General features: G+C 30.6%; 2 protein-coding genes and 1 long non-coding RNA gene across 4 annotated transcripts; 1 reads left to right on the top strand and 2 right to left on the bottom strand.

Annotated features, from left to right (window-relative positions):
• Positions 1-1,710: 1,710 nt before the first annotated feature.
• On the top strand, positions 1,711-5,175 carry LOC109791664 (Putative membrane lipoprotein). The gene is made up of 4 exons (XM_020350983.3): positions 1,711-1,869; positions 2,874-3,120; positions 3,332-3,532; positions 5,050-5,175. Exons 2-4 carry the CDS (start codon positions 2,880-2,882, stop codon positions 5,058-5,060), a joined length of 453 nt encoding a protein of 150 aa, XP_020206572.1. The 5' UTR covers positions 1,711-1,869; positions 2,874-2,879; the 3' UTR covers positions 5,061-5,175.
• Positions 5,176-11,920: 6,745 nt separating this feature from the next.
• LOC145957738 (uncharacterized) lies at positions 11,921-17,942 on the bottom strand. The gene is made up of 3 exons (XR_014433739.1): positions 16,786-17,942; positions 13,116-13,171; positions 11,921-12,911 (listed from the first exon to the last, which is right to left on the bottom strand). It is a non-coding gene; the product is annotated as an uncharacterized LOC145957738 (long non-coding RNA).
• Positions 17,943-18,655: 713 nt separating this feature from the next.
• LOC109791665 (Translin family protein) lies at positions 18,656-24,039 on the bottom strand. 2 transcript variants are annotated; one of them, XM_020350984.3, is made up of 8 exons: positions 23,887-24,039; positions 23,705-23,817; positions 22,396-22,475; positions 21,646-21,787; positions 21,416-21,565; positions 19,767-19,968; positions 19,051-19,152; positions 18,656-18,966 (listed from the first exon to the last, which is right to left on the bottom strand). In XM_020350984.3, the coding sequence occupies exons 1-7, from the start codon at positions 23,957-23,959 to the stop codon at positions 19,052-19,054; spliced, it is 861 nt and encodes a 286-aa protein (XP_020206573.2). In that variant the 5' UTR covers positions 23,960-24,039; the 3' UTR covers positions 18,656-18,966; position 19,051. The 2 variants fall into 2 exon arrangements, with proteins under 2 accessions (XP_020206573.2, XP_020206575.2); XM_020350986.3 differs by having other exon boundaries at positions 23,705-23,811; positions 23,887-24,010.
• Between the last annotated feature and the right edge of the window lie 630 nt (positions 24,040-24,669).

The following is a 24,669-nucleotide window of genomic DNA, read 5'->3' on the forward strand; positions in this document are numbered from 1 at the left end:
ACAACGTGATTTCACCATCATAATCAACGTGCAACTAAAATCAATCAAAACTTAAGCTTGAACTTCCATGAACACCCTTGAACACACAATCCATTAAACTCCTTTCAACTTTATCATTCAATCACTCAACACCTTTAATTGATTCATTCTGATCATCACCAACACAAACTACACACTTAATTTAAAATCACTGCTTCTCTTACCTCTTGGAGACCCCAAATTTGCAAGAGGAGAAGAAAAGGAACTCTGTACGATACCAACTCGAATCTTATGCCTTCATAAGCTCAGATTTCAGCTCACAACCCACTTGGATCAGCTAAGGAAAGACTAGAAAAGGAAAGTTCAAGTAAGGGAGAAGAAGAAGAAAGAAAAGAGAAGAAAGAAATGATCTCACTTTAGCTTCTCTCTAGAGTTCTAGAAAAAATGAGTTATGAGGTTCCATTTGACAATTTTCCTTTTATACATTTTTTAATTTGACTCCACTTATCTTTGGTCCAATCCTCCAGAGATCAATGTGTTCTCAGTCCCAGAACTCTTAGTAGGAACTGTCAAATTAAACAATAGAATTATAAGACGATAGTGTTACATAATGTTGCATGAATATTTAAGAATTGGGTGCACGAGAATCCTAGGTTAGTTGATATTATATTTTCTACTATTGAGATGATATTCTTGTGTTATTTAAGTGCAGTGACCTGCTGAGTCATTATAAAAATATCAATTAAGTTTCATAGTTTTGTATAGGTTATTCTAACATAATAAGTTTCACATATTAAATCGATAAAAAATAAATTATTCAAAATTATGTCTTAAAATAAAAGAAAAAATATTTCATAAAAGAATTAACCAAAATTTTAAAAATAAATGACCAAAATAAATATTTTAAATGATAAATAACTAAAATAAATATTAAAAATAAAATTAAAAATTAAAAATATAATTTAGCCTATAATATATTATACAAACAAATAATTTTGTTAGTATAAGATATTATAACATGCATTCCCTCTCTTTTTATTTTATTTTAAATAAAATTATGAAGATGTATGAAGGGTATTTTTAGTTTTATATATGTAAATTTTATAATAAATATTTTTAAATATATAAATTATATTATAAACTAAATTTTGATAAATAAATATGTTAAAAAATTATTTCAAATTCATGCTAAATAATTTATGTTGTGATATAAAGTTATATAATTTATATATTTAATATGAATTTTAATTATAATGTAACTTTCATATATAAATTATGAAAAATATTAATTTATAATTCACAAACTAAAAGCATTGAGTACGTAAAATAATTAAAAAACTTATTACAATTTAACTTGACTTTGATTAATAGATATGCAATTCCACTAAAAACTTATAAAAAGTGTTACTGCTTACAATAGAGTAATTCGAGTAAGAGATTACTTTTTCCATGAAGGATAAATACACTCTCTTAAAAGAAAGATTAAAATACTAATTATTTTTTATATTAAAAAGAATCACTTATTTATCAAACAAGTTTGTTTTCTTCTTTATTTTTAGACACATGACGTGACTTTCCAAAATATGAAACATATAAATTTATTTTATCATTAAATGTAAACTTTTATATATATATATATATATATATATATATATATATATATATATATATATATATATTTCTACTTATTTATTTGGGTTAATAATATATCTATATTTTTTATTTTAATTTTTAAGTTATGTATTTTTAAATTTTATCATCGTTGCCAGCTTCATACCAATCTTATCAGTGTTCATCTTGGATAAACGCCTGTCTCTTGGGGCACCAAAATAATGCATAAATAAATCCCTAACTATGTGCTTCCATTCACTGATTCACACCAGAATTTAGGTAATGTTATGGCTTTATCCTTCTGCTACTTTCTTATTCTTTCTCTGTTTTTCTCCCTGTCACTGTTTTTGCCTTCCTATTAATTTCGTTTGGTTTCGTCCATAATTGTTGGAAACTCGTGTTCTAGTTAATAATGGTGTTTGCTTACACTTTAACCCTCATTAATGTTGAGAAATCTGTTCCGATTTTGTACTTGTTTGCTGAATGTTTGGCTAATTGGGACATTGGAGATGAGAAATCTCAGGAATCAGGATTAACATTCAAGAATTATTTTGGGTTTCTAAAAGAAGTATGATGCTACTACCAGTGCAAACTTTGAGGATGCTTTATAAAGATGAGAGATATTTTGTACAATTGATGTCATTCCTTTGTAATGTTCTATACATTCCGCAATAGTTACTGGGTCTCTAGACTGTTTCCATAAACCTATCCAGAAACACTTATAGGAGAAACAAATAAGAAAAAAGTTAGAAATAAATTTCTTCATAAACTAAAATTATTTTATGCATAAGTTAAAAATAAGATTTTAGAGAAATTAATAAGGAAAGAACCTCTACAAATTAGCTTGGACATAAACTAATTTTAACTTATGAAAAAATTTATTTATTTTTTCTCCTATAACTGCTTCTGAAGAAGTTTACCCAAAGAGACTGGTATTGTTATTTGTCAACATGTTCAAATATGTTGCTATGTTATGCTGTTTTGTAGTGGCACATAATAGTTTTAACGGGCTGGTGTTAGTGCACAAATATATGCTTCAGGTTCTAAAGTTTAAAATGCAATTTTTTGTTTATTTGGTAGTATAGAAACACAGTGCTGATTTATAATACATTCTTGGGGGCCCTTGACCTCCTTTGGTGACTGGCTACGTTAAATATCTAATGATTTTGTTTCTCCATTGATGTATGCTGATGTCATTATAAATGTTTGATTATAGGTTTAGCATTTCAACAAACAACTTTTTTCATTTTGTTGAGATATTTCTTATTTGCTTCTGTTCTTAGGTCCCGATGATTATAAAGGGATTGTTTAGAAGGTACGAAAGATGGAACCCTGTTCATCCAACTCATGGAGCCTTTTGGGGAATGGGTGTAGGCATTGGTTGTGGTGTCGGATGGGGTCCTGGGTTTGGCCCTGAAGTGATAGGCTATGTTGGAGCTGGTTGTGGAATTGGATTCAATGTAGGCATCACTTTTGCTGGTTTGGGAGTTGGCCTTCCAGCTAACTTTATCTCTGAAGCTCCATATAATGGTAAACCTCTGTCGTTAATAAGCCATTAAATGCTTTCTTAAAGTGTCACTTAATGCATAAAAGTTAGTTTATTTGTTGTATGAATTTAGCGATCTTCAGAAACTGTATTCAAACAGTACATACAAATATCACGTGCTCTTAGAATCTAGGACTCCGTGTCTTAAACTCATGCAAATTACATATGACTTGTTTAATCCAAATATTATTGCAGGGGTTAGCTGGATTAAAAATTTACTTTGTATCTCTGACTTGCAAAGTGAAGCCAGTGGGAAATTGTTTGGATTTAGGCAAAAGCATTTAGCAATCAAGGGAATTGATTTCTTTGACATGAAGAACAACTTGTCTTTGCTTACTTCTTCTACCTGTAAAAGTATACAAGCAGTCCATAACCAGATATTCTGCTCTCATAAAGGTATTGTTTTGTTTTAGAAAGTGGATATAATCTCACGTTTTTTACCTTGTATGAATTGTTTGCTCTCCTTTTTCAACTTTTTTTTATCTTGTCGTATTTGTTGCATTCATGTTTTAAATCATGCTTATCTTTATGAGTAAATTACGCCAACACATTAAGTTTTGTGAAATTGCACTGGAACCTCTTATTTTTTTAATCTTTACAGTAACCTCTCTTTCATGGAGTCACAATGTAATGCTTATCAAATAATTAAGGGGGCTTAATATAATGTCTAAGAGGTTTTGGTGTAGTATTTTTTAAATATTTAAGGGTATTATTATAGGGATAGAAAGAATAGGTAGTGTTTGTGCAATTTCACGAATCTTCAAGTGATATTTATTATGCATTTTATTCTCTTTATTTCATAGTCAAATTTTCGTCCTCTTGTTTTAGCACATTCATCTCACGGTTTGCTAGCTAGATTGACTTGCAAATTTCACTTTTGCATAAATTTATGCTTTAACTCTGACCTATCTCTCTCAAACATCATTTGTTAGCATCCTGAAATGAGACCATACTAATTTGGTTAATACATTATATAGTTTAGGTATATCACAAATTTCTATGAATTCTACTTTTCTGTTTCCGACTAATTAAAGCCCATTGTATTGCATTTTTGTGTCTATGTGTGTGTTTAAGAAAGGAGGTCTTTGACCTTGTATGAGGAAGGATATAATAGCCAAGCCAATAGGTAGTAGCACAGCTGCCTGGCTGTGATTCAATTCCAGGATGAAGCTGCCCCAAAGGAACTGTAGCTTAGCTTGGTGGATGAGCCAAATTTTTAAATTGAGTCAATCGAAACAAAGGCAATTTGCTACTAATGAGAATCTAACAAAACTCGCCCGCTACTCTTAAATTCACGATGTTTTGATTTTTTATGGCAATGATGGGAAACTGCTGTCATTAGACAAATTGCCTTTCATTTAATCTTTTTCTTTTTTAATTAGCTAGAACCCAAACTAAGACAAAGCCAAAATCATAATCATGAGAAGTACCTCCACTTTCATACTGTTTTCTCATGATAACTGTGCCTAATATGAAACATAGATTAACAACTTGTAGACAGTAAGTAGAGGTCTCCCTTCTCTAAAGTCATGTCTTTTGAAGCCAAGTACTGTTAACTGTCCTAAACTGATCTTGCATTTTATTCCAATTGTTAGTTTTTCTTTTGTCCAATTCTGATATCAAAACCAAAGATTTTCATCCCTCGGGACTTGAGCTAAGGGTGTTGGGAGTGGCATATGAATGATTTGGTTTCTTTAAGATGAATTCTTCCCATTGAAACAGTTTAAATTCCAGAATCAGAAGAGCATGTAGAAGATGAACCTCTTAAAGCAACTAGTTTGAGAGAAAGTAGTACATTATGTGCACGTGGCAAGGGTGGTTATTGGAAGATCCTTGCACTAATCTCCTTCAATGCGTAATTTCATATTTTCATTACTTGTTGAAGCTTGACGTTTGCATCTCTTATTCTGCAGGGAAAGATTGATGACTTCCAAGACTCAGTTTTGTACTTACGTTTTTGACACACCTCTAATTTTGTATTTTGTTGTCTCGGAACCGTAGCTCTTGTTCTCACAGTTAATAACATTTTGTTCCACTTATCTTTCTCTCCAAATTCAAATTCAACTACATTTTTTAGTCATTTTAAATGCGTTTCTCCAGAAAATCTCACTTCCAAATTCTGTAACCAACATATTAAAAACATAGTGGTAAGAAATAAGATTTTTTTTTAAAAAAAAAGAAAAACAAATTCAATTTCCTTGCATGTAACGCATACTAGGATAGATTATTGTCATCATTTTTCTATTTTGATAAGTTTATATGAATTGAATAATTTTCACTCATTTCAAAAGAAAAAATATAATTTAATTTGTTACATAAATTTAAGTTTGCCAAATACTTAAGTTTGATAATAATTATAGGCATAAATATGTTTGGTCTTATAAGTTTAAATAAATTTGTTTTGTTCCCTTAAATTTAAAATAAACTTTTTTGCTATGCAATTTCAGAAATGTTGTTTTAATCTCCTAAAGTGATTAATAACATAATTGATAACGTAAGTTGAGTGTAATTTGATATTTTTATTAACAAGGGTATAAGTAGGTGAATTTTGTATGACAAATACAGTAATTTGCAAGTTTTATTTAACATGTATTAAAATATATTTTTATAGGGAGGTTATTTTGTTTTTTCTTCCCAAATTACAAGAATTAAAATTTAACTTTAAATTTAAGAGGTCAAAAATATTTAAGAGACTAAAATATATTTAAACCATAATTATATATGATATAAATATATATACATCTAATTTTTTTTATTTGTAAGAATCAAACTAGGGTAAGAGTTTATAATAATTGTAACACAATTGAGTTAGAATTCATCGATATAATATACTTTTTGGATAATTTTTTTCATCAGCATTTCTAGGAGGGAAAAGTATCAAGGAAAATTAAAATAAGTTTTTCCATATGCTAAAGTAGCCTTTGCATGAGTTAAAAAAATGAGAATTTTGGAAAAGTTAATAGGAAATTTTTTTTTATAAGTTAACTTATGCATAAGTTCAGGTTATCATATAGAGAAGTTGATTGCATTTTTCTTTCTATTTTGTTCACTTAGAAGTGTTTTTGAAGAAGTTTATCCAAATAAGTACATATTTTAAATAATGCATTTATTAGCCAAAAATATATTTATATTAAAAGGTGCATTACTTAATTTATTTCACAATATTTATTATGAAGTATTTGTTCCACAATTTTAAAGTAATTATTGAGCATAAAAAGTATACATTTATATATAAAAAATAATATAAAATTCCAAATTGTCTCATTATTTTGCTAGAAACAATTTTTTTTTCATAAATAGTAAGATATTAATCTTTCAAATAAACATTGATGAATTTGTCAACAAATACTCACTCAAAACTAGTACAAAATGGATTAAAGCTACAATATATACAATTTAGTTGGCTTATTGTGCTAGCTAGACTACCATGTTAAGTGTAATCATGGCTAGCTATCTTGTACTTAAGCTAACTAACTCTAGTTAAATTTCTTGAAGTCTAGTTAATTGTCTACTTACACAAGTGTTGTGTTCATCTCACTTAGATGTTATATAACTAGCATAGAGTAATGAGTGTCTACAAGAAAGAATAAATTTAAAGATAATATATTTTTGTACAAATTATATGTGTGTATCACTTATGTAAATTAGTCTCTTTCTTGACCTTTGAATCTTCTTATATAGTAGCTCGAAGAAGATGATCGTTGTAACACTTTGAGTCCAACTTGCAATTTTACTTTGTTTGTCTTTATCGTCTTTTCTTGTGATGGTAGGTAACTATTTGGTTCATTTAATATGAACATTAACTATATTTCACCAAATGGTACCTTTTATGCAATCAGGGAGGCAGATTACTTATCATCTTTTCATATAAAATGGAGCTTGTAGAGGTAATGTCAGTGTAGTGCAACAACAATGACCTTATCTACTTTTTCTCATGATTTTAGGGATTGTCCTTAGTCCTGACGAAAAGTATGATCTTGTTTTCTTAAACAGATTTGTGAGTTCTAAGATGATTTTCTTGTTTGATCTATTAAGAAATGAATCATTCAAAAGCCTTTTGTTGTTAGTTTCAATGAATAATAAACATTTAATGTATATGAGACAGACTATATGCTTCGTCTAATTTACAATGTCTTATGAAGATCCATGTCTTGCACTTCATCTAATAATTGTTTTTTAAGATAGTTTTTAAAGACGATTTTGAGGACATTTTCTATTTATAAAAATATTTTGTTCATTAGCATTGAAACTCTAAGTTCAAGGGATCCATAATCATCTTTTGATTTAATAGTCTTCATAAACAAGTTAGATGAGGAAGGAAAAGTTGAAGAAATAAAGCTAGATTGGTGGCACAAGGCTATAATCATAAGAAAGGTATAGATTTCACTAAAACATTTGCACTTGTTGCTAGTGTTGAAGCTATCAGAATTATGTTAGCTTTTGCATCTCACAAAAATATTAAACTATTTCAAATGGATGTAATTAACGTCATTTTTAATGGAATAATTGAAGAGGAAGTTTATGTTAAATAACATCCTAGTTTTGAAAACCTAGATTTTAAAGAACATGTTTTTCAATTGAAAAGGCACTATATGGTCTTGTTAAGTCAAAAGACGATGTCCTAAATTCAAATTTTTAATGCTAAAAAATAAAGCATTTTTATGTAGAATAAATGTTTGCAAAAATGTCTTTGAAAGGTTTATTAGATAAAGTGTAAGACATAGATTGACTATAAAATGATTGTTAATTAGACAAAGCATATAATTTGTCTCATGTATATATATATATATATATATATATATATATATATAATTTATCATTTATTGAGACTAATAATAAAGTTTGCTTTGAATGTTTCATTCCTTAACAGATCAAATCAAAATATTATCTCAGAACTTACAAATCTGTTAAAGAGAAGAATCATACTTTTGATCAAAACCAAATCCTTGAAATCACGGAGAAAAGTTGATAAAGTCATTACTATAGCTGCTCTACATTAACATTGTTTCTACAAGTTCTATTTGGTATGGAAAGTTGATAAGTAGCTTCCTTGACCGGATAAGAGGTACTATTTGGTGAAATACATTTATTGCTCACATTAAATGTGTCAAATTGTTACCTACCACCACAAGAGAAGATAATAAAGATAGATGAAACAAACTTGTAAGTTGGACTCAAAGTGTTACAGTAGTCATCTTATGCCTACATTTACATCTCATTAATCTAATTGGACAATATTTTTATTTGAACATTGACATATTGTTTCTCTCTTTGAAAAGGTATCATATTTCATTTAATGCTTAACAGTTATTATGTCCTCAATTTTTTAAAAAGAACACGTGGAGAAGTGAGATAGATAAAGGCACGTCATGTTAGTAGTAGCTTTTCTCTCTCTCGTCCTTTCACCTTACCAACCACATTCTAAGGACAAAACCACCTCTAAAATAGAAAACCTCTCTCTTCCAAACAAAAATCTTCAACTCTTAATTGGCACCTAAGACTCTAGCTACCCGCAACAGCAATAAGGTTCCCATGAAGGAATACATAAGTTTGCCTTCCTACCTGGGAAGAACATAGAAATGCAAAAACTATAAAATAATGGCTATCTAGTGAAGCACTACTTGGATAAGGTTGGATGGAAAAAGTTCGTAGACTTGAAGTGCGACTGGTTTCATGCTCCATATGCCTACTTTTGGGCATCTTCTAGAATGGAGCCTAACACAATGGTGGGCCTGGTGGACTAGTAGACGATTATGTTCACTCCTTTAATCATTGCCACTGTGACGAGATGTCAAGAAGATGGTATAGCCTAATCCCTTGACTGGGAACCAATTATTACTCAAGAGACCATGGATACTTTCATTTGCTCAACACAAAGACCAACTATGAAGATTGAGCTGAAGAAATTCTTAAGGGCTGCCAACTTGATGCCCTTATGCAAACTATTCCACAATCTATATAGGTTATGTTTGTATCACCTTAGTTTGGGTGTGAAGATCAACCTACCCATTTTAATTTATAATCATTGGATGTCCTGTCTCAACCAAAGAGACCAAGAGAGGAGTAAAAGGGCACCCATTCCCTATGGGATGCTCTTTACAAAAGTGATTGAGAGGGTTGGCATTGACACCAAGAACATGGAGAAAGGTCATGATGTTGGAGATATGTCTATCACCATCCTTAAACAGATGAGGATTGCTCACTTGTTTCCTTAGGTGAAGAGGAACTTGGTGACAATCAAAACAAAACTAAAGGAGGAGCCTCTGTTGAGCTTAGGGGAGCTGAAGACTTTAAGAGTTTTGATGATCACAACAACTTGGAGACAACAAGTGTACAACAACAACATTGAACACAAAAACAAAGTCAAGGAAAAGTCAAGAAAAATACCTTGAAGTGTAGCTATGTAATAGAGCTTAGGAAGCAAATTGTTATAAATGAATTGTTATATTTGTGTCTGTGTGTGCTTTGTGCATTGAGCAAATCTTGTCTAGAATCAAGTAGGGAGTAGATGATGATGAGTTAAACATTGGAAAATTATTTTGAGACTTAAAATGAAGTTTTAAGAACTGACTCAAAACAATCGATTATTGTTAAATATAATCGATTATTTCAGCAAGTGGGCTAAGTGGAATGCCTTGCTGTAATAATCGATTATTTGCCAAAATAATCGATTATTTCAGGAACAACTCTCTGGAATAATCGATTATCCAGCTAATAATCGATTAAATTGTTCTTGATTGATTTCCAGAAATCTGAAGAACAAAATAATCGATTATTATTTAAAATAATCGATTATCTGGGTTTGAATTTTTATAAATAGTTTGAACTCTTTTGAAACTTCATAACATTGAGTAAAAACTGATAATCAACTGGTAAAAACGTTTTAGAGAGTCTGTGTGACATCTTGGAGAGTTTTCTTTGTGAAATCCAAGAGAAAAACGTTTGTGAAAAGCTTGTGAGGAAATCATCATCATCATCATACTCTTGAAAGAGGAAGACAAAGATTTGTTCAAGAATTCCAGGTGAATTCGTTTCATTTTATTCTTTGTGAATCTTTGTGAAAAATCTTGAGAAGGGTTTCTCAAGTGGTGAAGTTTCTTGTAGTGGGTTCTACAAGGGTTACTTTCTCGGGGTCAAGAAAGTGGTTATCTTTTTGTAGTGAAGTATATGCATGTGTGTGTGCTTGTAAACCTTCTTGCTAAAAGATAGTGGATCAAATCTTAATCAGGTGGTGATTAAGGACTGGATGTAGGTCACATGTGGAGTGGCTGAACCAGTATAAAAGACTTGTGCAATCTTCTTCAACCTTATCTCTTATTTTGTAACTTCTTGGTTGTGCTTTAAAGAAGATAAAACTTGACTAACATGTGTATGTGAATTTTGATGGTTTAAATCTATAATTGGATATTATATTTGAACTTCATTGTCTTGTAATCAAGTTGCACATTGCATTCATATCATTGTAACAAGTCTTTAAGAGTGCTTCATTTGAAAATTCTGTCATAGAAAAGTTTTGATTGAATTTAAGATCCAAAAACTCTGATAAATTTTTTAAAGGGTCATTGAATCCAATTCACCCCCCCTCTTGGATTGGGCCATTCTTTTCTAACAGCCTCCACTAAAGAAGCCTACAACTAGCCACCACACCACTAGAAGCCACCCTTAACCACAAACACAAGCCCCTTAACCACCATCAAGAATGAAAATAGAATCCACCATCGCCAAACCTTTTAGAGTCCATGTTTTTGAGACCTCGTCTAACTCTAATCAAAACCTCATAGCCTTCCATCTAACTCACCCTTCACCAACCCAAACACCACAACCACCATCATCTAGTCAATCAGCACCCCTTCAACTTCAACATACCAAAAAACAATGCCTTGTTCGTGGACCCAAGCCATATGAAGAGGAGCAGAAGGCTCTTAAGCATGTTAAACTCCTTTTTGATTTGGAGCCAAAAGAGAAAAAGTGTAAGGATGATGCTCTATCTACTAAAGAGGCCAAGCAATTTAAGGAGGCCATTCGTTTGTCTACCTAGCAAGAAACTTTTGCCTCTACTAAAATGAGTCTTCCATGTGCTTAGACAGGAGCATCTGAAGCAAAGACTCATAGGTTTGTCCCCAACAAAAACACCATTTTGATAGCGTTGCTGAATCACTATAAAAAAAATTACTAGATTTTTCTCAAAGATTTGTAATATAGTGAACAACCTAGGTCATTCAATTAAAAACGTAAAATAGAAAATTCAATTGAAAATCTATCAATTCAAGATTTCAATTCTTATGGAAAAATTTTCATGGTTCAAATTATAATCCAAATTCAATCACCGTAAATCAACACCAACATAATTAAAATATAAATCAGAATCTAGATCTATTGAATTCCATAAAAACGTGAAACACAATTGCGATCTCATAATTTCTGTAAAATTCAAGTACAATGAACGATTAATTTAGGCAATTTTAGTTATTTTAGGTCTAGTTCTAGATCCAAAATTAATATTTAAGTCTAATCTAAATCTATTAAAATGAAGATCTATAATCATGAAGAACGAAAAATAGATCTATAATAGAGAAGAAGATAAAAAGATTTTGTATGGTAAAAATAGATTGAGAATTCAAATTTTATCACAGTTCATGGAATCTTGAATCAATTGAACGAATTAGCCACACATTTTCATTGAGTTGTTGCAATCAATTCATATAAAGTGTAGAGAGAAAATTTTGAGAGAGAGAGTAAATGAGAGAGAATTTAGAGAAACGTATAAAGGAAGCAACTCTGAAATCTAAAAAAATGTGTAAAGTGTAAAATGTACAGAACAAGTCTCACAACACTATTTAATGGATCAATATAGTGGGCCTAATCAAAATATTTATAAGGTCTGACCCATTAATATACTAATTAACAGGGTTAGACCACTAATACAATGAGGTCCTAAAGTAAACCCAAAATAGAGGCGTAATATTGAGATGCATTTTTGGACCCTTAAACATCCAAACTAGGTGAAACCTCAATAGAGAAGTTATAGAGCTCTATCTTAACTTTTCAGGGACACCAAGAATGTCTGATTCTGAGCTTGGGAGCTTTAGATATAGTTTGCACAATACAATATGTTAAAATGGACAAAAATTACGAAAATTATCTAAAATTTAGAATTGAAATCAAAATAGTCCACTAAAATAAATGTCGACCAATTCATCAATTTAAAAAACTCTTAAATGTCAAATAAACCCAATCTAATGTACTAGAATATGTATTAATAATACACTATTAGTTTCCTCTACAAGCAGTCTTAGGATTTAGATCTAACGTGAAAAATAATTAAATGAATTAATTAAATCTATAATATAAATATTATTTAAATAATTATTTTTAAAAAAATGGGATGTTGATAGGGGAAAATTAGAGCTTTAAGTCTTTATATACATGAAAAAAAAAATTATGCATACCACACATTCACATTTATTCTATTAGCATTCTACAATTTCACAATTTTTTCATCTGCATTGAAAATAATTATATGTGATAAAAAAAATTAAGAGTTAATGAAAAAGAGAAAAATATAGAAAAGTGAAGAATTTATAGGCCAATGAAAATTATGTGTTTTGTTATTCCTTTTAAGTCTTTATGTTTCATGACTCTACAATTTATAGGCCGATGAAAATTGACAATAAATAGGATACCAAAAAGTAGAAAATGGAAAAAGAAAAGAAAATTACATAGAAGTGAGAAATATACTTACATGAGCTTTTTGAGTTCTGCAATTTCACAATTCCTAATAATGGATGAAAATAGCCATTAAGTGGGTTAAGATGAGAGAAAATAAAGCATGAAGTCTCCCATATACATACATGACAAAAATTACGCATACTGCAATTTCACATTTCTTCCATTTGCCTTAAAAATAATTATGCTTGATGGAAAAAATTAAAATATAATGAAAAGGAGAAAAATGTAGATAAGTGAAGAATTTTCGTACTTGAAGTCTGTGTTTTGGGATTTCTTTGAAGTCTATGCTTTTTGTGACTCCAATTCCTAAGGCCAATAAAAATTGTCATTAAACGGCATGTGAAAAGGTGAAAATAAATTATAGGTAATTTCATAATTAATAAAAAAAACATATAATTATACTACAATTTAGATGCACATTTCTTATGATCATCATAAATTGAACTTGAATTTGAATTTGAATATCTATAATTAGGTCATTATGTTACAAATAATTAGTAAAAATTATTTGTGTATAATTGACGTAATTAAATATATTAAATGATATTTTTTATGATTGATAGGAATTGTTTGAATTCTAAAAGACATAATTTTAAAAAAAAAAAAAGTGAGGTTAAACTGTGTTGTTTTGAGCAAAAAGTTTTTGAAAAAAATATATTTTACTTTTAATAATATATAAATAAGGGTATTGACGCACGTATACGCACACATATGTGTGCACACATATACACGCACATGTACAAACACGCACACACGTATGGATACATAGAGAGATATATTATGTTATATAATATAATAAAATATATGAGATAATGTATATAAAAATGAAAGAGGAAAGATGTTACATCAACCTAACTTTTCTCTCGTGATAAAAAGTATACTAGACCAACATGATAGGATAATAATATAATATCTTGTTGGTGCAACAAACCATAAATTTTAACAAAATAGAATAATTATCTTATCCTATTATAGCATGGACACTAAATAAATCCTAAAATGACTTGTTTTTGATATCAAATCAAAATACCTTTTAAAATGATGAAAAATTTATGAAGAAAATTTTCAAGTAAATGAAAGAAATTCAAATAACACACAAAAAAAAAAGAAATAATTAAATCATATAAATGTAATTTGAATTTCTTCATCCCAAAGTTAAGATTTTTCAAAAACTTATTTAAAGAATATAAATTTTTTTATCTATAGAAATTACATAATGAGTATAAAGTTTGAATCCAATACCTTATGGACTTGATTGAATAAGTCTCTTAGAATCATTTCTAGGGGATAAAAAGAGGAAGGAAAATAAAAAATAACTTTTTTCATAAGTTAAAATTAGCTTATACAAGAATTTTTAAAAAAATATTGGAGAATCTAATAGGGGAGAACTTCTACAAAATAATCTATGCATAAGCTTATGGAGAAGCTTGTTTCATTATCTCCTTTCTAGTTTTCTCTCCTAAAAATGTTTCTGGAAAAATTTACACAAACAAACTCTGTGTATACTACCACAACCCTCCACCTTAGATTTTAAAAATTATTTTTAACCTATTATGTGGTTCCTCTTAAACAAGGAAAATGATAATTCTACAACAAATTGTTCAATAATCTACTACTAAGAGAGGAAGAAAGAAAAGATAAAGAAATTTGTGTTAATATCATTACTCTTTAAATAAAAACATTTAATTATTAATTTATTAAATTTTCGTATATATGTTTTGAAAATAAATATTTGTTATTCATTTTAAACATTTAAATTTGTGGAATAACATATAATTTAGATCCATTTTCCTATTTAAAAGTAAGTTTATACTACTTCAAAGAATTTTTTTAAAACAAGCTTTAAAGACATGCCTATAAAAGGGTTAAAAAATAAAAATAGACTAAATTATACTTTTAGTCCTTTATTCTATTTTTAAGATTTATTTTTAAAATGGTCCTTTTAGTCCTTTAACTTGTCTTTTTAAAATAATGTTCAGTTTAACTTTTGTGACACAATTTAAAAAAAAAGAGACTAATTTAGGCTTAAATATGTTCAAATTACTTCCAATTAAGTCGATTTTCAGAATACTACTTTTTAATTTTTTTTTTGTTTTAATTACCTGACAAATTTTTTTTTAATTTAGTACTTCACGTTAGTCCTCCTCCATTAAGTGATGATATGGCAGACGGACTGCCACGTCATCACCCAACAATGTCTGCCACATCATTTAAGGGATTGCCACGTGGACATGATGATGACATGGCAAACACTATTGGGTGATGACGTGGTAGACCGTCTGCCACGTCATCACTTGACAAAGAGAGACCAATGTCAGGTAGTAAATTGAAGAAAAAAAAATTAATCAGGTATTTAAAACAAAAAATAATAAATTAATAGGTATTAATCTGAAAACTGACCTAATTGAAGATAGTATTCTGAAAACCAACCTAATTGAAGGTAGTAATATGAAAATTATCACTGAAAGACAACCTATTTTGAGGCCACCATATTTCGATTGCATAAATTACACTGAGTGAAAGGAGCGTATGCAAATATTCATACAATCCATCGACTTCAAACTTTGGTTTGTCATAAAAAATGGACCAAAATTTCTAACAAAGATAGTGGACAATGAAGAAGTGGAGAAAAGTGAAGATTAATAAGATGAAGAAGATATAAAACACTTGTAACTAGAAACAAAAGCAAAAAATGTTTTATATTGTGCCATGAATTAAGAAACTTCCGAAAAATTTTCTAAGTACGGCTTAAATATGTTCAAACTACCTTCAATTAGGTTGGTTTTTTCAGATTACTACCTCCAATTAGGTCGATTTTTAGATTACTACCTATTAATTTATTATTTTTTGTTTTAAATACCTGACTAATTTTTTTCTTCAATTTAGTACATGACGTTGGTCCCCCCTGTCAAGTGATGACGTGGCAGACGGACTGCCATGTCATCACCCAACAGTATTTGCCATGTCATCACCATGTCCACGTGGCAGTCCCTTAGATGACGTGGCAGACACTATTGGGTGATGACGTGACAGTCTGTCTGTCACGTCATCATTTAACGGAAGAAAACAACATCAGGTACTAAATTGAAGAAATAAAATTGTCTGGTAATTAAAACAAAAAAAAATTTAAAAGTAGTAATCTGAAAATCGACCTAATTAGAGGTAGTTTGAACATATTTAAGCCACTAATTTAAGATGTGAAACTTGCCCTATTAGAATTACTTATACAAAATTACAAAATCTAATTGATGAAGTTAAAAAAATTATAAACATAGTGAAAATTGTTTAGAAAACATATCCATGATACTATAAAATAATTTGAATTTATAACTTATTTACTTTTTTGGTTACTCATTAGACTCATTTTCTCATAATTTTCATCATGTTTAAGACTCTTAGATTCAAACATCAATTACTTTCAAAAGTTTTCTCATCAATTACTTTCAATAGTTTTCTCATAAGTGAATATAATGAAATAAATTTGAAATCTTAAAAATATTCAAAATCATGTATCATAATTAAAAATGATAAAACAATCAAATTGACTCATTTATCAAATAGAGGACTAAAATAATTTTAAAATATAAAAGACTAAAATGAATCTTAAAAAAAAAAAGTACCAAAAATATAAATTAGTCATAAAAATTAAAGTATATCAAATAAATATGTTGAACATTGTCTTCCATGGAAAATAGACAAAGCTTAAAGATCTTAGAAAACCTATCTTAACTTAACAAACATAACCAATTTTCGCTCATCTTCAACACACAAAAGGAAAGTTTATAATGCCTACCTTCAAAATCTATTTACAATTTAGAGTGTCTTCGAAAACAAGTTTCAAACCTATCTCTAGCCAACAAAGGCTTTTCAGCCAAAATAAAATAAAATTACTGAAATTAATTAATTAAAAAATTAATTACCAAAATGAGTTGTTTTTGTCATGTAGGAGAGAGAGGATTCAAAAAACGTCATTACATGTGACATTTTTTTTAGACAAGCTACCTCCATCCATGTTGTGTTATACGTGGTGTGCATGAGTTGCATGTATAAGGGAAAACGTCACCATAATGGACGTTTTCATTCCAAATTTCTTCAAATAGAAGACGCCAACATGCTAGACGTCTCATAGCACGGATTTTTCTCAATAAACGTCATCCTTGTAGACGTCTTGTGGATGATGATTTTTGTTTAAAATGTCATCACATGGCTCCTTCACTCACTAAATATGCATTATATTGCTAAATGTATGTCAACAATGAGAGGTTGATGTACCAAAACAATTAAATGTATGTCAGCAATGAGAGGTTGATGTTATATATTCAAATTTAATTATGCATTATATTGTTAAAAAACTCCTATGTGTCCGTGATTGCATAGCTTGTATGCGTCTAATCAACCTGCATAGTTATGACTCATCACCCTATGTCTGCATGCATGTTTGATGAGCGTTGTGCAGAAAATGTTTGCACTTGAAAATGTCGTCCGCATTGACGTTTTCAAAACATTTTAAAACCTTTTCCAACTCCAAAACGTCAAGAGTGGTGACGTTTTCTACCTTTTAAACCACGTACACGTTTCCAAATCCAAAAAAATTTAAAACCTCCAAACAATTTAAAACCACAATTCCAAATCCAAAAAATTTAAAACCTCCAAACAATTTAAAACCAGGTTTGTAGGCCTCAAAACGTCAAGGTTGGAGACATTTTCTATGCCTCCAAAGGCATCATTGTAGCTGGTGACGTTTATTGAGTGAAGGATCTGTGTGATGACGCTTTAAACAAAAACCATCATTCGCAAGACGTCTACAAGGATGACATTTATTGAGCAAAATCCGTGCTATGAGACGTCTGGTATGTTGACGTCTTCTATTTGAAGAAATTTGGAAAGAAAACATCCACCATGGTGACGTTTTCCCTTATACATGCAACCCATGCACACCACGTATAACACAACATGGATGGAGGTAGCTTGTCTAAAGAAAACGTCACATATGACATTTTTTTGAATCCTCTCTCTCCTACATGGCAAAAACAACTCATTTTAGTAATTAGTTTTTTAATTAATTTATTTAAGTAATTTTATTTTATTTTTTATTTATTTTGGCTGAAAAGCCGCCAACAGAACCTAGTCAAAATAAAAGAATGATGCAGAAGCTATATATATTGTTGCTTCACTAAAATCACATGTCAAACGCACAACCAAACATGCACTTAGAAGAGCAGAGTAGTAGTAAACAGCGGCTCCTACACTCGAACAATAGCGGAAGCCCACTAGTATCCATAAATTTTGTTTGTCTATGATTAATTAGTTGGTAAGGAATCGTTGCAGCCATACCAAATAAAAAAAAAAAATCCAATATACCAAAGCAAGAAGTAATATTTTCTGTTTTTTCCGTTGACCGTGATTTTGTAAGTTTCCAATAGAAAATCAAACACCCACTAAGCAATTGCCATTCTCTAAAACCAAAATGAAAACGAAAATTTTTTATTTTTCTTCTAAACAAATACAATATTCAAATTTATTACTGGATCGCGATTGATTTATTAGTTTGCTTTTGACCGTTAGCTTTTTTTTCTAGTTAGTCCTGGTAATACGTCTTTAACCATCCTGTTTTTTTTTTTATTGAATAGGGGCATTTTATGGTTTAATAAGACGAATAATATTCTGAATGTTCCTAAAGTTCTACTCTAATTTAGCTCCATAAATTAAAATATTTCGTAGGCAGGGATGGCACATTCGTGGTTTATCTAGTTAAAACTTTATATGTCAATAAAACAGACACACCAAATATGATGATAAACTGAAAAGAAAACTGAAATGTTTATATGGTAGCATAATTCAAACTTAATGTCAATTTCTTTAATCTCGGATGATTTAGTACAAGTTTAATAACATCATGTGAAATGATCAACCTTTTCAAATAAAATGAGATGCGTACATTGTCATCTTCGCTTAGAATCAGCTTAAATTTTCTCTTCGATGATCATGTGAAGCTTACGCAAAATATTGTTGAGATTGGTCCATGCAGTGACACCAACCTCTAAAACCATCTAGCAGACTATTCTCTCATTGACAGATTTCACAACGCGTCCAATGAATAACTGATATAAGACAAGGAAACCATTCATTAGAAAGAAACACATTGCAAAATGACCCTAGAATAATACACTAAGAAGGGTGAATACCTCATATTTCAATATCCGGAACTCCCACTAAGAAAGAACTTGTATCGTTGGATCCAAGAAGTGGAATATACTCTGACCCTCTCACATGAACACTAAAGCAAGCTACATAAAAAATTAAAAAAACAAATATAACGAATTTGGAGCAAAAGTTATATATAGAAAATCTTAAACATATTCTCTCTCTCACGCTTCATTTGGGTGGAAAGGGGAGAAAAAACTATTTGATATTGGGTTGTCAATACTAATGAAAACACTTTATAATCAACATTTATATTGCTGTAACCCCGCATCATCTGAGCAGTATATCTATGTAGAAATTACCATAATAATCATTCATGCAGCAGCTATCTAAAACTCATGAACTCACTACGTACCTGAGATTTTTTAAGTATATAATGGAGTTGTAATAGAAACACTAATGAATATTAACTGCAGCACGTATCATCATTTAAGAGTGAGTGACTTTAGACCTAAATACAGTTACAAGAGGAAACAATTTGTAGAGTAGAGTACTGGAGTTCAAACATGCAAGGATCCAAAATCATGAACACAAGAAAAGAATCTCATGCGTCAATGGAAAACCAGTTTTGTTAAATTAAGATCTTATGGAATATTTTTCCAATCAGGTCACTGGATTATTCTATTTTTCTTAAGGTATCAATCATAACTGATAGAAACTTCAGCCTAGCAGAGTATTTTGAAAACCAAAGCATTACCGTTCTCTATTTTCATGACACTTTGGAGCATTATATCCATCTTTGTTTTCATATCAGAACTGTCATCCATATGTGGCACTACAAGCGTAAGCTCTCTGTATATATCGCGTGCAAATGTGCATATCTTCTCAGCAAATTCAAGTTCACCATCTGATATCATACCTATTGCTAAACGCATCAGCTCTCCAGTCAAATCTGCTACCTGTAAGAGAATATCGAGCACCTTTTAGAGGAAGAGGGAGAGACTTTACCTCATTCACAAATAGATAACTTGAATTTCAATTTTGCCCCAATTGAACTACATAATATTTTAATGGCTTCTTTTATTAAGATAGGGTTGAATTATTAACAGTGGTAATTTCAATTGTTTATTTAGCTTAAATCTCAAGCTTTAGTTTTTATTTTTAAATCACCCTTTCTATATTTTTTAACTTTTGTGAAATAAAAAATATTAAAATATAAAACTGGTTCCAAATTCAATCAAAAGATTCAAAATAACCAAAACCTAAGGTCTTCCTTTCAGTAACAGAGAAAGGAGACCAAAATCAGTGCCAATTCCTACTCCAACAGCGTCAGCACTTTCAGGCTTTCAGCAGCAAACAAGCATGTGAAGAGTTTATAGAGTTCCCAAAAGAACACCATGCTCTAGAAGTTAGTGAGCCAACACCACCTGCACAAGTTGTGCCGGTACAACCAGCTGAGCTCTGGCATGCATTGCTGTCCCTTTATCCGTTGAGCAACGGATTATCATCTAATCACATGACAGTTCACAGAAACAGGTGGATCAGATTTCACACCTTCATCTTGGCCACATTGACAATGTCATTAAAGAACTGCTGATACTCCACAACTCAGTCACTGTTGCATGGCAGAGCAGTTCCCCCCCATCTCCGCCTCGTCAATGGCCCCTCAGTTACCCATGCTAAAGTGCCCCCCGGCCTCTTTGATGCCCTTCCTACTAATGCCTATGAATGACAGTTTATCAGAACCCCACTATCCTTGCAACAAATCATGCATGAAGGAAGTTTCGATGGAGAATGATAAAGTCCAAATGGAGGAAGTGTGATTGGCAGGTCTGTGACAAGGGACAACATCTTTGAACTGTTTCTCTCCCAGAGAGAGCACAACGAAGATGGACAAAGTGGAACAGAAAAAGAAAGAGAAAGAATGAAGTCAATGATGATGCACCACTTGTTAGCAGAAGAGGGTGGTTTAAGCCTTCATGGCTGCACAATTTTTATTTTTTATATATTTTTTTTCCATTCCTTCATTTTAGAAAAGTCAAAAAAATAAGGAAAAAGTAATTTAAAAATAAAAAATAAATAAGGGACTGGGATTTCGATTGACATATGATGCAAAGTTTAAGGATCAATGGAAGGAAATAGAGGCACCTATTTGCAAAAGGGTAAAGTTAGAGGGGTTATATAGTCTTTTACCAACAAAAAAATGTGGAGTTCTATGCATGCCTCATCTCCATACGAAGATTAAAAAAATGGAAAATGGAACTGTAAAAATCATCACAACAAATCAAGCACTTCGAAGAATGTGTTCTATTGGGTCTTTTTTGATGTATGTTATCTACTATCACCAAGGTAAAATATAAATCACTAGCATGGATAACACTAAGATGTTAAGAAAAATATTTTCACCCCTAATAGATAGTCAAGGATATTTATCTGCAGTGGCTGAAGAGATGGATCACTAAGTGGTAACAAAGTCTTGTTTATCTCATCAAGTTTCAAAAGAGTTCCATTTTTGCAGAAACCACAGAATGTAGCTGCTTCAACATACTCCTGTATCTACAAAGTGCAAACACCCAAGACAAGTATCAGAGAAAAGTTTTTGATCTCAACAAGGAAGTAATGTGTGTGAAGTATACCCCGGGTGAGTACGCTCGTCTTAGTTTCCAAAAATCAGTTCCCTGCAATTCTTTAACTAGTCGTGACATGTACTGATCTGTCACAGCTACTAAATCCTTTTCAGCTTTCTCAAGTACTTCCACTTTATTGTATTTACTCATCCTTGTTAAGAAATTAGAATATGGCAATGCCAGTAAGATCATGAAGATGAAGATAACATGCAAGTATGTAACAATAAATCATTAACCATCAGCAATAGAATTTGGACTCTTATTTCATTTATTTTATCTTTTAATATAGAATATGGTAATGCTAGTAAGATCATGAAGATGAAGATCACATGTAAATATGTAACAATAAATCATTAACCATCAGCAGTAGAATTTGGACTCTTATTTCTTTTATTTTATCTTTTACTATAGAAAAATAATTCATTAAGATTGAAAGGTCGTATTAACTCATTTACTCATTCTATTTGCATTTAAAAAATAGAAAGGGGGTTGACGTATAAAGATTGAACGAGAGGGCAATGCAATTAACATAATACTTAATGCCAATAGAAAACAAACTCATCATACAACTATTTCAAGATACAAACTAAGTTGATTCATATTACAAATTATAGATTAAATAAAGCGTAGAGGACAAACTAATCACAGCAACGAGCATGAAAAATATATCTTATTAACTTTTAAGTTATTTGGCTCATATGTAACACCTTCATGAGCATATACTTTTAAGTAATTTTAAGGAGTGGGAAAAGAGATAACCTGTGCACTTGAAATATGACCTTTTTGCTATTCATTGTTACATCACGACTTGCTTTGACTACTCTTTCCCGTTTGTCATTCTGTAAATATAAGTTTCTAAAATATCAAAATAACAGTAAAAAATGGAGTTGTATACAGCACTACTGTAAAGTTACCGACTTTATAGGATATTCATAGCTAACCAATATCCATATATATTTAAACCTTTGAATTAAGTTACTCAAAAGTAAGTTTCGGCATATTATCAATGAAGCAAGAGTATTGTAGAAAGCGGCAGTACTAGTGTGCTCCAAATCATTTACCATTAAAATCCCAGATGAATGGCGGAAAACTACTCCCAGAAAGTATAACAATAAAATTTGAGGGGAGAGTCTCCAACATAAAGCCTTCCACTTTAGTATACTACACCTTCTCTAGCAACCCAAGCCCAGGAAAGAACAACATAAATAATCAAAACTTTTCATATTTATTTGGTATAGACCACAGGTATCCTCTACTAAAGACAATCTTGTTCAAGCCAAGTAGAACCATAAATTAGAAGAAAGTTTCTATTGGAAAGTGTAACTTTCAATACAAATGCACTTCTTCTATGATTTGATTGATTTCCAATAAAAAGATTCTAGTTTTGATTCCTTAAGCACTGTCCACATGACAATGGATTGGATAGCAATTCAATCTTCCAATGCCAAATACGATGATCAACATTTAACCTCCCCTCAATTTTGCCACTAAGGGTCAACGAGTTTGGAGAGAAAACTTCAAATTTCATGTAAATGTTCTCCTTATTGAGAATTCTTCAAAAAAGGAAATGAACGAGAGATTATCGTTTTAATCTTCCAAGCATCCTTTTTTGTTATCTATTAGTATTACAATGACAACACCAGAGTTTGAACTTAAGACTTTGTGCATGCTACCCTAACTCACACCACTAGGCCGATCGTGGCGGTTCTCCACTCATCCTTTATTCATCATATTAAATTTAAACATTCTATAATTATCTAACTTTAAAAATAAACAAATTAACCTTCCATCCCTTTTCCACCAAACTCCTCTGTCCAAACATAAGGGCATTAGATGTATAGGCATGGGTACGCTACAGCAGAATGAAAGTTGCACCCATGAAGAGACAAAAAACTGAAACCAACCCATCGGGTCAAAGCTAATAGTAAGTAGCCAAAATGAGAAGAACTCACCACCAGCCTGAATGAGAAGAAAGGGGAAACAAAAGGAAATCTCTACACAATTTTGCAATGAATTTCAAAAAACTTGGAAATTTGAATTGGGTGTGACAGTAGATGAGAAGGATTACAAGATCATTGAGATATTCAGCGTATCTGGAAAAGGAGTCCTTCATGGCAGGTTCAATGGCTGTGGCCATGGTTCTAACCCTCTTTGTTGAGCTCTGAAAGTTGGTCCCTGCAACTGTGAAAGTGAAAATAAGTAGATGTTATTTAAGATAACTAATAGATGGCAATAGAGTAAAAGGGATACTTTGATGGAGGCGTTGAGGTTTGGATGCCATGAATACAGAAAACCTTTGAAGTGAAGAGAAGGAATGCAACATCTGTTCAGTCCGGTGAAGGACACCTAAATGCCGCGAGCCCTTTCTTGGCGAGTTTTTTTTTTTTTTTTTTTTTTTTTTTTTTTTTTTTTTAATGTTTTATTATGAATTTATTTTATTTTTTTATATTCTATAATGTATAACAATGTATAAAAGAAATATATTTTTGGTCATTATATGCCGTTGTTATGTTCTAACTTTTTCCTACTAATGTATCTTTTAAGAAAAATAGAAAAAAAAAAAAAGGTGTACATACAAAAATAACCAATTTCTTTAAAAATTATAATTACTATTTATTTATAAAAATATTTTTTTAATATAAAAAGGTAATGAATGTCTTTTTCTCCGCTTAAGTTGATATAAAATTAATAAAGATGACATAAATTTTTATTGTACACTTTATTATTTATTTTTATCTTCACGAGTCGAGTTAATTTAAATTTAAAAATATATATATAAAATAATTAATTTTAATTGGTTCGATTGTTTTAAATTTTAAATTTTGTTTTGTCTAACTTGAATTAAATCAATTTTTTTTAGTAGGAGACAAACAAACAAGAAAGAAAAGAAATAAAAAATTAAGTTCTCAAGAAAGACACGTGATCTCTATCATTACGAAGAGCATCCACCAAAATAGATAGAGGTTCTTCAAACACAATCAAATGTCTATTTGTTATGGGCCCCTTCTTGGCGAGAATATCAGCACACTCGCA

This window comes from Cajanus cajan, chromosome 5 (genome assembly GCF_000230855.2).
Source record: "Cajanus cajan strain Asha chromosome 5, NIPB_CcT2T_4, whole genome shotgun sequence".
Lineage (NCBI taxonomy): Eukaryota > Viridiplantae > Streptophyta > Magnoliopsida > Fabales > Fabaceae > Cajanus > Cajanus cajan.